Source organism: Coregonus clupeaformis, chromosome 40 (genome assembly GCF_020615455.1).
Source record: "Coregonus clupeaformis isolate EN_2021a chromosome 40, ASM2061545v1, whole genome shotgun sequence".
In the NCBI taxonomy this organism is placed as follows: domain Eukaryota; kingdom Metazoa; phylum Chordata; class Actinopteri; order Salmoniformes; family Salmonidae; genus Coregonus; species Coregonus clupeaformis.
The window spans coordinates 5,068,476-5,084,683 of NC_059231.1; the positions used below are offsets into that span (position 1 = coordinate 5,068,476).

The following is a 16,208-nucleotide window of genomic DNA, read 5'->3' on the forward strand; positions in this document are numbered from 1 at the left end:
TGTGCTCTGACCCTGGTGTTGATCAGAGGAGAGTTAGAAAGACCCACACACAACAGAGCAGTAAAGCCTGAAGAAAAGGACCCTTGGGTTTTATAGGGGTTTAGGCCCGAGGGGTTTGTGAAAGAGCAGTCACTTCCTGTGTTGGTGGATGATCCACAGTGAAGCGTCTACGTGGGAGAGGACGATAACTGAGACAGGGAGATGTTTAAAACCACACTCGGGAACTTGGTTTTGTTTAGAGCAGACGGTGTCGGGAGAACACTGGGGATACTTTTCTCACCACCTCTCCTTCTCTTTTTTTATGTAAAAGAAGACTGAAGACTGAGAGAAACATTCTGACTGAAGATTGTATCAGGATATCTCAGGTAATTCTGTTATTTGTATGTTGGCATGCTCCTTACCTTAATGTTCCTCACTCTTCTCCTCTTCTCTGTTGTCCTCCTGGGCATTCTGCTAAATGTTTTTACTTGTTTGTGATTGTATCCTATAGGTCGACTGTTATAACTATTGCATTATTGGAATGCCTTCCAGGGAAGTGATACAGGGAGAGAAAACATGCACAGAGACAGAGAAGGAGAGAGCTAATTTCCCTCTGAAGTATAGTAAGGCCTCCAGTGGGGATTTTATTGAAGATGATTCCTCTGTGGCATCTCTTTGAGTCTTCGCAACAGGCTCAACGGGCCCTGCTGCGTTCCATACACGCACACACACACACATACACGCACGCACACACACGCACACACACACACACACACACACACACACACAGTAACCTGAGCCCCTTTCTGTACTTCCTAATAGGGGCTTCTAATAGCAGCACATTCTTGTCGGCAGCACTTCTCAGAGATGGTTTCTCTCTATAGGCATGATGGTTTCTCATGCCAGGTCAGGAGGGTGCTGAGGGAAGCTCTCTCTCTCTGCCTGCCATCTGGGCCTGATGCAGCCAGAACCTCTCAGGGCTGTTTGCTCACCTGCCTACAGTGATGTCAGCATGGCCAGGTGTTTCTGTGGGAACGGCTCATATAACACCCTTCTTTACAGACAATACCCCCGCCCACACACACACACACACACACATACTCCTTCCATTCCACTTTCCTGCCATTTCGTTGTCTCTTGTCACAAGGCAGGCAGTGGGTGATGTCACAACTGAAAAGAGACTAAGAAAATATAACTGTTGTATAGGTTGTTCAAATAAACAGAAGGCAGAACTGTCCCTGAATCAGCAGCTTGTTACCCCACCAACATCCTATTCTACAACGCCTCTGAATCCATGACTCAAGCCTTTCTCCCATTTCCTCCCCCTCAGTCCGCGGCAGCTAAAAATAGGGACACACATTGTATTCCATGTCCATTGAGGTACCCACAACCCTTGAGGCATCACTGAGCATTGTCACGCTGTCAAGCCATGCTGACACTAGTGACGGGCCTGTCCACTTACATACAGTCCCTGTCATGAGGCGACTCCCCGTCTCTCTACCTCTGTACGTTTTTTTACCGTTACCTACTGTAGAGTCCAATACCCGGCTGCCAAAAACAAAGCTATAAATCTGTCATTTGGATTGGCCCAGGGCTTTCCAAACTGGTAGCGTGTAACACTATACAGAAAATGGCTGAAAATAAACTGTCGGAGGAAGTTCTCTTCAGCACTGTTCAACCAATCCAGTAAATGTGGAGGATGAGTTAAGATGGAGTGTCGCGTTGTTAATGTCCAAAGCGGAAGTCGCGTCACAGGCTCTCTTTCCATTTCCCCTGAAAACCGGAAAAAATCTGGTGGTTGGTGTCTCGTCACAGGCTATTACACTAACAGTTCATCCAACCCAGGAAGCTTCATGACTGATTAAAGGCACTGGCAGACCGTTATGAAACAGTCACATCAAAATCGATCAAAGCGGACACTTCGTTCTTAGAAGTCAAACAGTATTATTTAATTGAGTCTAGAGTCATGTGTATTGTGAACCTTATATAAAATCCAGTCGTACTGGTCTATTAAGTCTGAACTGAAGGGAAAATGCTGTTCCCCTCAGGACAAACCACACCATGATGTTTAGGTGGCCTGTTTAGTTTGCATGGTTAGCTTCTCACAGAATGATACCAAGTATTTATCATCTCTGTTTAACGTTTGCCATAGTCCGTAGTATCACTGATTTCGCCACATAAGTGTAACACTGTGTTGTCTGGGCTGGACTCCTCCAGTGCTTTATATGCAGCCTTATGGGACGTTTACCCACATTTAATGCTCTTTTTGTTTATAGTTGAAGAATCAGTTTCTTGCCAAGTGTTCCTGCCTAGTGGTCAGAGGAGGCTGGTGGGAGGAGCTATAGGAGGACGGGCTCATTGTAATGGCTGGAAAGGAGTGAATGGAACGGTATCAAACATATGGAAACCATATGTTTGACGCTGTACCATTTATTCCATTCCAGCCATTACAATGAGCCCGTCTTCCTATAGCTCCTCCCACCAGCCTCCTCTGCTAGTGGTATACAGTACACTACCATATCTGTGCAGTGGTGTGAAAATATCTCTCTCCCTCTACTGTCCCCTCTCATGCAACATCTAATTTAAGGCCTCTGCTTGATGTCAAACTGTGGAGGCCACCATGACTGAAAAGTAAACCAAGCACCATATTTAAAGTAAACCTAGCACCATATTTAAAGTAAACCAAGCACCATATTTAAAGTAAACCAAGCACCATATTTAAAGTAAACCTAGCACCATATTTAAAGTAAACCAGCACCATATTTAAAGTAAACCAAGCACCATATTTAAAGTAAACTTAGCACCATATTTAAAGTAAACCTAGCACCATATTTAAAGTAAACCAAGCACCATATTTAAAGTAAACCAAGCACCATATTTAAAGTAAACCTAGCACCATATTTAAAGTAAACCAGCACCATATTTAAAGTAAACCAAGCACCATATTTAAAGTAAACCTAGCACCATATTTAAAGTAAACCTAGCACCATATTTAAAGCACCATATTTAAAGTAAACCAAACACCATATTTAAAGTAAACCCATCACCATATTTAAAGCACCATATTTAAAGTAAACCTGGGACCATATTTAAAGTAAACCTAGCACCATCTTTAAAGTAAACCAAGCATCGTGTTTAAAGTAAACCGAGCAGCTATTTAAAGTAAACCAGGCAACATATTTCATGTAAACCAAGCACCAAATTTCAAGTAAACCGATAACCATATTTCAAGTAAACCAATAACCATATTTCAAGTAAACAAAGCACCATATTTAAAGTAAACCAGGCACCATATTTAAAGTAAACCAGGCACCATATTTAAGGTAAACCAGCATCATATTTAAAGTAAACAAGCACCATATTTAAAGTAAACCAGCACCATATTTAAAGCACCATATTTCAAGTAAACTAAAAAACATATTTCAAGTAAACCAAGCATCATGTTTAAAGTAAACCGAGCAGCTATTTAAAGTTAACAAGCACCATATTTCAAGTAAAGAAGCACCATATTTCAAGTAAACCAAAGCACCTGTCATGATCGTTTACGAACGAGAAGGACCAAGGCGCAGCGTGATATGCATTCATATTTATTTACGTACTGAACACACGATAAAACAACAAACGAAACGTGAAGTCCAAGGTAACATACACACACCACTGGCTTAGTGCGAGGAGCAGGAACGGGTCGGGCCGTACTGGGAACACGCACCACTGGCTTAGTGCAGGGAGCAGGAACGGGCCGGACCGTACTGGGAACACACACCACTGGCTTAGTGCAGGGAGCAGGAACGGGCCAGACCGTACTGGGAACACACACCACTGGGCTTGTGCGGGAAGCAGGAATGGGTCGGGCCGTACTGGGAACACGCACCACTGGCTTAGTGCGGGGATCAGGAACGGGCCGGACCGGACTGGCGACACACACCACTTGCTTGGTGCGAGGAGCGGGACTGGGTTCCCTTATAAACCCCCGATCCTTCTGCTGCCTAACCAGCTCCTCTCGCCGTGCCTCTACACTCTCCTTCTCCCTTATAGCCTCCTGTAGCTCCTCCCTCTGACCAAATAACTCCTGCTCCCTCTGGACCAATAGCCCCCGTAACCTGGTGGCCTCCTCTCCTAACCTGCAGATTCGCCCTGTCGCTGCCTCCTGCTGCCTCGTCGTCCACACCGTGTGTGCCCCCCCCAAAAATTGTTTTATTGGGGTTGCCTCTCGGGTCTCCGTCGTCGGCACTGTTGGCGCCGTTTCTCCTCTCCTACCTGGGCATCCTCATTCATCGCCCTCCGGTAACGGACGGCTCCTCCTCCGTGATTCTCCCCCAACCGAGGTGGACATCTACTAACGTAACCTCCTGTTTAATTCCCGGCGTTTGCTCCTGAACACGCTGCTTGGTCCTATTTTGGTGGGATCTTCTGTCACGATCGTTTACGAACGAGAAGGACCAAGGCGCAGCGTGATATGCATTCATATTTATTTACGTACTGAACACACGACAAAACAACAAACGAAACGTGAAGTCCAAGGTAGCATACACACAACATACCTTACACGGAACAAGATCCCACAACTAACAGGTGCCAAAAGGCTGCCTAAGTATGGTCCCCAATCAGAGACAACGAGCAACAGCTGCCTCTGATTAGGAACCACACAGGCCAACATAGATCTATAAATACTAGATCTAACCATAGACAATAAACATAGCACAACACGACACAGAAAATACACACCCTGACTCAACAAATATGAGTCCTAGAGTCAGGGCGTGACAGCACCATATTTCAAGTAAACCGTCATCGGCAAGTTGCAGCGGAGGGTGCAGAGCTGGTGGCCAGGGTAGTGGTAGCCAGGTGGAAAGCATGGCCAGCCGTAGCAAAATGCTTGTTGAAATTCTCGATTATTGTAGATTTATCGGTGGTGACAGTGTTTCCTAGCCTCAGTGCAGTTTGCAGTTGGGAGGAGGTGCTCTTATTCTCCATGGACTTAATTTACAGTAGCTATTACAGTGAAAACATACTATGCTATTGTTTGAGGAGAGTGCACAACAACAGAAAACTTATCATGGCAACTGGTTTAATACATTCACCTCTGAAGGTAAATAATGTACTTACATTCAGTAATCTTGCTCTGATTTGTCATCCTGAGGGTCCCAGAGATAAAATGTAGCATAGTTTTGTTTGATAAAATCCATTGAACCCTTGCTGTCTCTGGCTCCACACCCACCCCGCCCGGCCATCTAGATGTGTGAAAGTTAGTGTATAAGGTAATGTTTCATCATGTATGACATTCCTGGGAGTGTGTAAATTTACATTTTGTATTACCATATGATTTTTGTATGTTCTCTGTAGTATAGAAAATGTATCAATTGACCAATTCGGCACATTTGGGCAGACTTGATACAAAATAGTCCAGTATTGTAATGCTTCACTGGATCAATCTGAAACTTTGCACACACAAATCAAAATTGCGCCTAAACTGCAATATTATATTGTGGCCTTTCTCTTGCATTTGAAAGATGATTGAAAAAAGACAACTTTGGAAAACGCATGTTTTTTGGTTTGTATTATCTTTTACCAGATCTAATGTGTTATATTCTCCAACATTAATTTCACATTTCCACAAACGTCAAAGTGTTTCCTTTCAAATGGTATCAAGAATATGCATATCCTTGCTTCAGGTCCTGAGCTACAGACAGTTAGATTTGGGTATGTCATTTTGGGCGACAATTGAAGGGTTCGATCTTTAAGAGGTTAAAGCACCATATTTAAAGCACCATATTTAAAGTAAACCAGGCACCATATTTCAGTTAAACCGAGAACCATATTTCAAGTAAACCGAGAACCATATTTCAGGTAAACCAATAACCGTATTTCAAGTAAACCAAGTAAACTGTTTATAATAAACCAGGCACCAATTTCAGGTAAATCAAGCACCATATTTCAAGTAAACCAGGCACCATATTTCAAGTAAACCGAGCACCATATTTGTTTGACAGTCCTGGAAACCTCCAGGCTTAACCTAGGTGGTAATGGTATTTATGGGGTGCCGGGTATGGTTATTTACAGTGAAGTGTCTTTTTAGTCTGTGAGAACCAATAAAACTGAAAAATGCATGAGGCCGTCTACCACCTTAACGGTTACACACAATAAATAGAAGAGTCATTTATGGTGGGATCATATGTTTATTACTGGAAAAGTAAACAAAGTTAGTCAGGTATCAAGGAAACCTCAACTGTTTATTTTTTATCTAACAAAAATTTTACAAATGTATAGAGAGTGAGTCAAATTTTTTTGTGTTACATTGTCTTGATGTTGGGGGATTTGGGGAATTTTCTGTTCACTTAGACATATGCCTAAATGACATATTGCACTGAATGCCTCTTCTTCAGAAGATGCGGTAAACTTCCCTGACGTGAGGCATTTTAACAACGCTGTGTGTTGTGAAATCTCCCCTGAGTTTGGTGTGTCAGCCTTGAGGGAGCTGTGGGGCACTAGTAGGAGTCGTTAGTGGGTGACGGCTTTGATCATTTCCTCATTGCACTCTCCCTTCCCTTGCCCCTACGCTATCAACCATTTAAAATGACTTATAGGAGATGTCACAGTTGGGATATATTGCCTATGATTTACATTACTTTAATTTAATGGTCATATCTAGGGTTGCAAAGGGAGGGTATATTACTGGAAACTTTCGAAGTTTGCCAGTAAACTACCAGAACTTTGATTTTTTTTTTTTAAGGTGCACTATGCAGAAATCGCTCTGCCATTTCCTGGTTGCTAAAATTCGAATAGTTCGCCACATTTTTGTTTATGTGACAAAACAAGCAAGGATAGTGTAGAGAATTTATTATACCATCTAAACCACTGTGAAATATATTTTCCATAACCAACAATATTGTATTTTCAGCTGTTTGAAGCTGGTGTACAAAACCGAAAGTAAAAGACACAAAAACTAAACTTAAAAACGGGAAGCATAGAAATAGCACACCTAGAACAGATTAACTTCTTAGCCTTGCATTCAATGAGAATGACAGATCTGTAACACACATTTCTATGTGAATTTGGTCAGGTGCCCCAAAAAGTTACATATTACAGCTTTAAGGGATTTTATGTAATCTATCACAAGACATATAGTGGCCCTTTTGCGTATTTCAGATTATCACAGGTGTCTGTAATTATCTCTGGCCCTCTGTGTGGCCTTATCACATGTAAAATATATGAAATAATTAAATAAGATGATTTTAAAATAAACAATAGAATGACAAAGCTGTAAAACATTATCCTAAATATAAACCAACAACTTAGTGAATACCATTGGTGTTTAATATGAGGGTTTCCGCATGAAATATCCTTATTTTTTTACACACTTATTTTTTTTACTATGTCAATATGTATTTGTTGTCAGTGTTTTGGTTTCAAACTGGTGGCAGTTGTGAAAAAAGTCAATAGATGGACAATATGGACACAGATATAAAAAAAAATCTATACTATATAATTGTAAAAAAGTTATTGCATGCAAATCTCCTGGGTCAACACTCAACATACTGCAAAGATTTTAGTGTGACCGTGACCATTCACTGAGGAATTCACCAGAAAGCCGACCGCCTTAAATACGAAATGAGCTTCTCATGGTAACCCACATGGAGAATAAAAATCCTTAGCAGTTTGCATGCACAGGGGCAATTTTCAACCTGACTCAGTGAAGCAAAGCCGAGGGGCTTAAATTAAAAGCTGCAGAAAAATAGGCTGCTGTGCTGTGTTCTCCTCTCTCCTCACATATACTGTGTTATCAGAGCCAGGTGCTGGTTGGTTAACTGAGCAAGCCAGTCAGGTGCACCGCTCCAATGGAATGTGTTTTCCAGACATAGCTGATCTTCACCGGAACTCCGGAACTCAGAACTCTGGAAGTGGTTAAAACCCCTCTTAAAAATGTCTGGAACCCTGCAGAGAATAAGCTTAGAAGTGATTGTGCCCCTTCCTGACTCCTTTCCTTCCTCAGCATGGGAACTGGATCCCTACACTGATCCCAGTGACCTTCATGGGAAAGACCTGCTGATTTCCTAAAGGAATAGAGGAAGAGGGGAATAGAGGAAGAGGGGAATAGAGGAAGAGGGGAATAGAGGAAGAGGGGAATAGAGGAAGAGGGGAATAGAGGAAGAGGGGAATAGAGGAAGAAGGGAATAGAGGAAGAAGGGAATAGAGGAAGAAGGGAATCGAGGAAGAGGGGATTCGAGGAAGAGGGGAATAGAGGAAGAGGGGAATGGGGTTCAAGGAAGGTGATGTTTTGTAGTTAGTACTGAAACCAGAGATAACCTAGTCATTTCAAAAGAGCACAAACTCAGTCTTATCAATTATACTGTTTCCACTCAGTGTTTGATAATGGGGAGTGTGTAGCAGATTAGTTACTTACCGGTATGCTAAGATGTTTGGAGACGGTGCCTCATTACTGAACTGATAAGTCTGTTGTGGCCTCCTGTGACCTAACTGTTCAATACTAGAGATTGTGACTCAGTAAAAGGTACATCGATGCACTAGCCTGTAAACTCTTCCCATGCTACCACCTGGCTTAGCTTTGTAAAGGTGGAAATGACTTGTGACATGATATGACTAATCTCTCTCTCCCAGGCACATGTTTTATCTGGGCTGCCTTTAGCTGCTTGATGGACAAACTCACAAGATAAGGGGTATTTTGGAGTTTCCCCCTCCCTCTGTCTCGTGTGTGTGTGTGTGTGTGTGTGTGTGTGTGTGTGTGTGTGTGTGTGTGTGTGTGTGTGTGTGTGTGTGTGTGATTGGTAATGAGGTGGGCTGGCAGGCAGACTAGCTGACACTCTCCTGATAGATAGTGACTGTTCCCATGGTTCCCCCAACCTGTCATCCAATCACATTGCTGCAGTGTCAGGAAGTTGGGGGTTGCTGACCTCTTGGAACTCTGATTTAAGGAGGGGGTGACAGGGCATGAAATTACTTCTAGTGCTTCTAGTAAACCAGGGGTCTATCTTGTCACACACCCTGACCGGAAAGATCGGTTAAACAAGGCTCTTACCTTTTCTCTGTGGATAAGGTTTCACTTGATTTGAACTTAAGGTAAGGCTACTGTTCATCTTTTAATTAGCATGTCATTTTGGTGTGAAAATCCACATTGACAGATAAGGTGCTATATTCACCGCCGGGCGTAGTGAACAGTTTATTTTACTAAAGGAGGGATTACACTTACTTCTTATCTAATCAGTCCGTGTTCTTGGTTGTGCAATCACCCTCTAAAAAATGATTACATTTAGATGATGTGAGTCAATGCTATGCATGTCTTTCTTGTTTATGGGAATGCTACTTTACCTAGCTAATCGTTACAAATTTGGCTGAAAAATAAAACATCCTAAGACTTGTCAGTGCAGTTGAGTCTGTGTCTCTATGCTAATCTGAAAGAAACTGTCAGTGTGTTGTAGAATGGTTATAAAATGGTAATAGTGGTTGGGTGACTTGGGTCTATTTGTTATTGAGGTGTCGGCCCAGACACAGGAAGTGATTGAATCAACACCAGCCTCTATTGCACCAGGCAGGAGGAGGAAATGGGTGTCATCTGAAAACTCAATGAGTATCGCCTCTGGGGAAAGTAGCTTTGTGTTCTTGTTTTTCATTGCCTTAATTACTTAACAAATAATACATGACGGACTGTCAGCATTTTCGAACTCTAATGTCATTGCGATATAGTTCCATAATGTTATTAAGTAACAATTTCCGAGTGATGAATCAACCGCTTGTGATTTGGAAATGCCAAAAGGTGTGTTTTTTCAACTCCGACTCAGCCTTTCTCCTGTGAGAGTGAATTTCTAGACTGGGACTGAGGACATGGAGATGAGATAGAGCCTAAAGATAGCGACTTCGAGACATTGTAGAATCTTCTTATTCCGCCTGGTTGATTTAATCAACTTATTGGATATTTGAATCATGTGCCTTGGGGTTCATCCTGCACCCAACTGCCTGCAGACACTTCTGGCTCTAAAATATTTGTCTCTTTGATCTAAGATGACAAATTGGAGGAATTTGAACGTAATGCTATCAGAATCACAATAATCTGCTGCTAGACTTTCTCTCTGAGGTATTTAACGTGACACATGGCTCCTGTTCAGCTGAAGCTGCTTTCTGTTCAGGCCTCTCCACTCTTCTGTTTTGCCTGCCTTTGTCACTTAAAACTACCACTACATTAATGATGCTTGATGACAAATATGATAATAATAATGTGATATTAACAACATTTAACAACATGTTCAGCCAAGATTCAGCCTGTTTGCTCTGTTTATCAAAAGGTCCCAAAAGAGCAGCCGTCGATCTCTCTTGGCTCCTCTCATAAGTGGCCCTAGAGGTCCCTAAGGGCCAGTATGCTACTCTACATTGCCTGCTCAAATATCAGCTTTACAGGGAGGGATCAGTCTCTTTAGCACCTCTATGGACTCCTTGGGATCCCAGTGAGCCAGTGTGCTCTCTGAGCCGTGACTCATGATCTCTCAGCATTGAAGGTCCCCAAGAACACAGTAGCCTCAATCATTCTTAAATGGCAGAAGTTTGGAACCACCAAGACTCTTCATAGAGTAGGCCACCTGGCCAAACTGAGCAATCAGGGGAGAAGGGCCTTGGTCAGGGAGGTGACCAAGAACCCGGTGGTCACTCTGACAGAGCTCTAGAGTTCCTCTGTGGAGATGGGAGAACCTTCCAGAAGGACAACCATCTCTGCAGCACTCCACCAATCAGGCCTTTATGGTAGAGTGGCCAGACGGAAGCCACTCTTCAGTAAAAGGCACATGACAGCCCGCTTGGAGTTTGCCAAAAGGCACCTAAAGGACTCTCAGACCATGAGAAACAACATTCTCTGGTCTGATGAAATGAAGATTGAACACTTTGGCCTGAATGCCAAGCGTCACTTCTGGAAAGCTGGCACCATCCCTACGGTGAAGCGTGGTGGTGGCAGCATCATGCTGTGGGGATGAATTTCAGCGGCAGAGACTGGGAGACTAGTCAGGATCGAGGCAAAGATGAACGGAGCAAAGTACAGAGAGATCCTTGATGAAAACCTGCTCCAGAGCACTCAGGACCTCAGACATAGGCGATGGTTCACCTTCCAACAGGACAACGACCCTAAGCACACAGCCAAGACAACGCAGGAGTGGCTTCGGGACAAGTCTCTGAATGTCCTTGAGTGGCCCAGCCGGAGCCCGGATATGAACTCGATCGAACATCTCTGGAGAAACCTGAAAATAGCTGTGCAGCGACGCTCCCCATCCAACCTGACAGAGCTTGAGAGGATCTGCAGAGAAGAATGGGTGAAACTCCCCAAATACAGGTGTGCCAAGCTTGTAGCTTCATACCCAAGAAGACTTGAGGCTGTAATCGCTGCCAAAGGTTCTTCAACAAAGTACTGAGTAAAGGGTCTGAATACTTATGTAAATGTGATATGTCTGTTTTGTATGTACACAGCCATCCTGATCCTTTCTGTGTCTGTGTTGAAGGTTACTGCTAGAGAGACTGTGAAGATGTCATTCTCCATGGCTCTACACCTCACTACCGCTGTCCATCTCCTGGCACTGGTGGCCATATGTGACCAGGTTAAAGCTGATCGCATCAACTTCTATAATGTCAAACCTCCTGTGGAAGGTGCTTTTCTGCTTCCTGGTTGAAATTATGTCATTTCTTCAACAATGACGTCAACTTTTTATACCTGAAGTAACATTTATATCCATCAAAAGAAACGTTTGAACAGGAGGAATTTGAGTGAAAACATGTCTTTGCAGCCACTCCATTCCCTAAAAGCTTCAAGTGCTTCACCTGTGAGAGAGCTGCAGACGACTACAGCTGCAACCGCTGGGCTGAGGACAAGTGGTGTCCACAGAGTGAGTTCCCTCTGTTGTTACACGTAGATAATGTCATATATTATCAATTTCTTTATTGTTTTCATTGACATTACTGATGGGGCTAACCAGTACTTAATAACCATTGTTATTATTGCTGTTACACTGTTATAATAGCTGATGATTATGCAGTTCTAGCCAATGCATGACAAAACCAGCAAACCAGTTGACTAATGTATATTTCTTGGTCATCCTCAGATACACAGTTCTGTATGACAGTGCACCACTTCACCAGTCACGGCAAGACCAAGTTTGTGACCAAGAAGTGTGCTGCTCGTGAGGAGTGTCATGCGTCTGGCTGTAGACACCACAGGGACATGGGTCACACTGTAAGTCCATACACCTAAACTCATCCACACACACAGTAAATCACCTAAACCCATCCACACACACACAGTACATCACCAACCATTATCTACTCAGGCTCATTTGTAGAATCATCTAAAAAGTCTGCCATTACTGCTGCCCTTGGGTTTTGAGTTTGTTGTCACTCACTCCTCCACTCTCTCCTTTCTCCTCTCTTCTCTCCCTCTCTCCTCTCTCCTCTCTTCTCTCCCTCTCTCCTCTCTCCTCTCTTCTCTCCCTCTCTCCTCTCTCCTCTCTTCTCTCCCTCTCTCCTCTCTCCTCTCTCCTCTCTCCTCTCTACTCTCTTCTCTCCCTCTCTCCTCTCTCCTCTCTCCTCTCTCCTCTCTTCTCTCTCCTGTCTCCTCTCTCCTCTCTTCTCTCCCTCTCTCCTCTCTCCTCTCTCCTCTCTCCTCTCTCCTCTCTTCTCTCTCCTGTCTCCTCTCTCCTCTCTCCTCTCTCCTCTCTTCTCTCCCTCTCTCCTCTCTACTCTCTACTCTCTTCTCTCCCTCTCTCCTCTCTTCTCTCCCTCTCTCCCTCTCTCCTCTTCTCTCCCTCTCTTCTCTTCTCTCCCTCTCTCCTCTCTTCTCTCCCTCTCTCCTCTCTTCTCTCCCTCTCTCCTATTCTCTCCCTCTCCTCTCCTCTCTCCTCTCTCCTCTCTTCTCTCCCTCTCTCCTCTCTTCTCTCCCTCTCTCCTCTCCTCTCTTCTCTCCTCGCTCCTCTCTTCTCTCCCTCTCCCCTCTCTCCTCTCCCTCTCCTTGTTCTCCTGAAAAGGAGTGTGTGTCATGCTGTGAGGGTATGATCTGCAACGTGGAGGTCCCTACCAACCACACCAACGCTGTGTTTGCCATGAGGCGGCAGGCCTACAGCTCAGCCCCGTCCCAGACCCCTGTTAGGACGACGTGGGGCTGCTGCTGGCTGACGTTACTGTCCGCTCTGGGCCTGAGGCTGACCAGGCTGGTCCTACTGTGACACCATTGTCCCTCAGAACAGGTCCCTATAGAGGGGACCAGACTGTACCAGACCAACATGTTCCTCTGAACATGGAGGATGTGTGTTGTTACAAGTGTGATGGTAATCTGTGATAAAGATGTCACATGGATCGATCGATCAAACACAAAGGACTACAGCAGTGTCATAATGACTGACGCTTGGTTTACCAATGAACACTGATGACACTGGTTGCATCTACATAAGCCAATGGAACTGGAGAAAATCATCCATGGAACCAATAGAATTGGCCAGAGGACCAATAGCAATGGTCAGTGGATCTACAGAAGTGGATGCAGATGCAGAGCATTGGACTGCAGATGCAGAGTGTTACTGTAGATGCAGAGTGTTACTGTAGATGCAGAGAGTTACTGTAGCTTGCTGGCTAGTGGAGTTGGCTAGCAGAGAAGAGGAGTCAGCCAGAAGGGTTCAGGGAGGATAATGGTTTGTTCCATTTTGCCCATCATAAGTCTGTCTAATATCCACTGCTTATTCAAAGATGGAGGCCCAGTAACTGTTCCCTCACCCAGCTCCTGCCCTGCCAGAGCCCTAAACTACTGTAGGGGACATGAGTCTGTTCCCTCACCCAGCCCCAGCCCTACACTACTGTTCCCTCACCCAGCCCCAGCCCTACACTAATGTTCCCTCACCCAGCCCCTGCCCTACACTACTGTTCCCTCACCCAACCCCTGCCCTACACTACTGTTCCCTCACCCAGCCCCTGCCCTACACTACTGTTCCCTCACCCAACCCCTGCCCTACACTACTGTTCCCTCACCCAACCCCTGCCCTACACTACTGTTCCCTCACCCAACCCCCTGCCCTACACTACTGTTCCCTCACCCAACCCCTGCCCTACACTACTGTTCCCTCACCCAGACCCTGCCCTACACTACTGTTCCCTCACCCAGCCCCTGCCCTACACTACTGTTCCCTCACCCAACCCCTGCCCTACACTACTGTTCCCTCACCCAGCCCCTGCCCTACACTACTCTTCCCTCACCCAGCCCCTGCCCTACACTACTGTTCCCTCACCCAACCCCTGCCCTACACTACTGTTCCCTCACCCAGCCCCTGCCCTACACTACTGTTCCCTCACCCAGCTGCTGCCAGAGGCTTAAACTACTTTAGAGAGCATGAGACTGTTCCCTCACCCAGCCCCTGCCCTGTCACAATCTTAAACTACTATAGGGAGCATGCCGAATGAGAGGCTGGAACCGGGAGACTTTAAATGTTCTTCAGAACATTCCCTGGATTATTCATGGTCCTGGCATCCCTGTTTGGGATTCCACAGCACGGCAGTGCACACATGGACCAGGAATGAGACAGTGACTGACTGGACACAGGCAGGAATAGCATGCCCCATTCCCCTTGGATTAGGGAGAACTTTGAGAGACTGGCGCTTAGCTCTGTCAAAGCCAATTTATGAATACTTGATCCACAGTATGTCACAAATAAGATATATTTTGCACTAGAATTGTACTAAATATTGTTTCTTGTATTTTTATATAACATAACTTTATATAAAATTTCTAAAATAAAATGGAAATAACGTGAATTTGTAAAGATTTACATTTCTGTATATGTTGCTTTACACAACAACATGCCTTAATGACATTACAGTGCTACATTTACCAGATTAGATTCTCTTTAAATCGAGAGACTACATTTATTAGATGTATTATCTCTTTAAATCGAGAGACTACATTTACCAGACGTATTATCTCTTTAAATCTAGAGACTACATTTACCAGATGTATTATCTCTTTAAATCTAGAGACTACATTTACCAGATGTATTATCTCTTCAAATCTAGAGACTACATTTACCAGATGTATTATCTCTTTAAATCTAGAGACTACATTTATCAGTGACATTGCAGAAGACCAATGTCTTTGGTCATATGGCAACATGGTGCACATGACAACCCTTATATAGACCCTAGCATGTGAGGCTCACACACAATACCAAGTTGTGTACTGGCCCTGTTTCTGCCTCATGTTTTTAAGAGGTCCTATCACATCTCATCTTAGAACTGGATATCTGACAAACAAGCACTAAGATGGCATGTGACATTTTTTTACATAAATACAGTGCATTCGGAAAGTATTGATACCCTTTTCCTTTTTCCACATTTTGTTAAGTTACAGCCTTATTCTAAAATGTATTAACTTGATTTCCCTAATCAATATACACACAATACCCCATAATGACAAAGCAAAAACATGTTTTTATAAATTTTGGCAAATTTATAAAATAAAAACAACTGATATCACATTTACATAAGTATTCAGACCCTTTACTCAGTACTTTGTTGAAGAAGCTTTGACAGCGATTACAGCCTCGAGTCTTCTTGGGTATAATGCTACAAGCTTGGCACACCTGTATTTGGGGAGTTTCTCCCATTCTTCTCTGCAGATCCTCTCAAGCTCTGTCAGGTTGGATGGGGAGCATTGCTGCACAGCTATTTTCAGGTCTTTCCAGAGATTCAAGTCCGGGCTCTGGCTCTGCCAATTAAGGACATTCAGAGACCTGTCCCGAAGGCACTCCTGCATTGTCTTGGCTGTGTGCTTAGGGTTGTTGTCCTGTTGGAAGGTGAACCTTCGCCCCAGTCTGAGGTCCTGAGCGCTCTGGAGCAGGTTTTCATCAAGGATCTCTCTGTACTTTGCTTCGTTCATCTTTCCCTCGGTCCTGACGAGTCTCCCAGTCCCTGCCGCTGAAAAACATCCCCACAGCATGATGCTGCCACCACCATGCTTCACCGTAGGGATGGTGCCAGGTTTCCTCCAGATGTGACGCTTGGCATTAAGGCCAAAGAGTTCAATCTTGGTTTCATCAGACCAGAGACTGTTGTTTCTCATGGTCTGAGAGTCCTTTAGGTGCCTTTTGGCAAACTCCAAGCGGGCTGTCATGTGCCTTTTACTGAGGAGTGGCTTCCGTCTGGCCACTCTAGCATAAAGGCCTGATTGGTGGAGTGCTGCAGAGATGGTTGTCCTTCTGGAAGGT

At 44.3% G+C, this 16,208-nt stretch overlaps 1 protein-coding gene across 4 annotated transcripts in view; it reads left to right on the forward strand.

Annotated features, from left to right (window-relative positions):
• The window catches only part of LOC121555061 (ly6/PLAUR domain-containing protein 6B-like), a 47,436-nt gene extending 32,663 nt beyond the window's left edge, over nt 1-14,773 (forward strand). For 2 of the 4 annotated variants that reach the window (XM_041868836.2, XM_041868837.2), the window contains 5 exons: nt 311-365; nt 11,472-11,616; nt 11,754-11,852; nt 12,069-12,199; nt 12,987-14,773. In XM_041868836.2, the coding sequence (XP_041724770.1) occupies nt 11,496-11,616; nt 11,754-11,852; nt 12,069-12,199; nt 12,987-13,184 (549 nt within the window). In that variant the 5' untranslated portion in view covers nt 311-365; nt 11,472-11,495 and the 3' untranslated portion in view covers nt 13,185-14,773. Of the gene's footprint in view, nt 1-310; nt 366-8,766; nt 9,055-11,367; nt 11,617-11,753; nt 11,853-12,068; nt 12,200-12,986 lie in introns of those variants that run through there. The other 2 variants (XM_041868838.2, XM_041868835.2) reach the window with 2 other exon arrangements.
• Nucleotides 14,774-16,208: the final 1,435 nt, after the last annotated feature.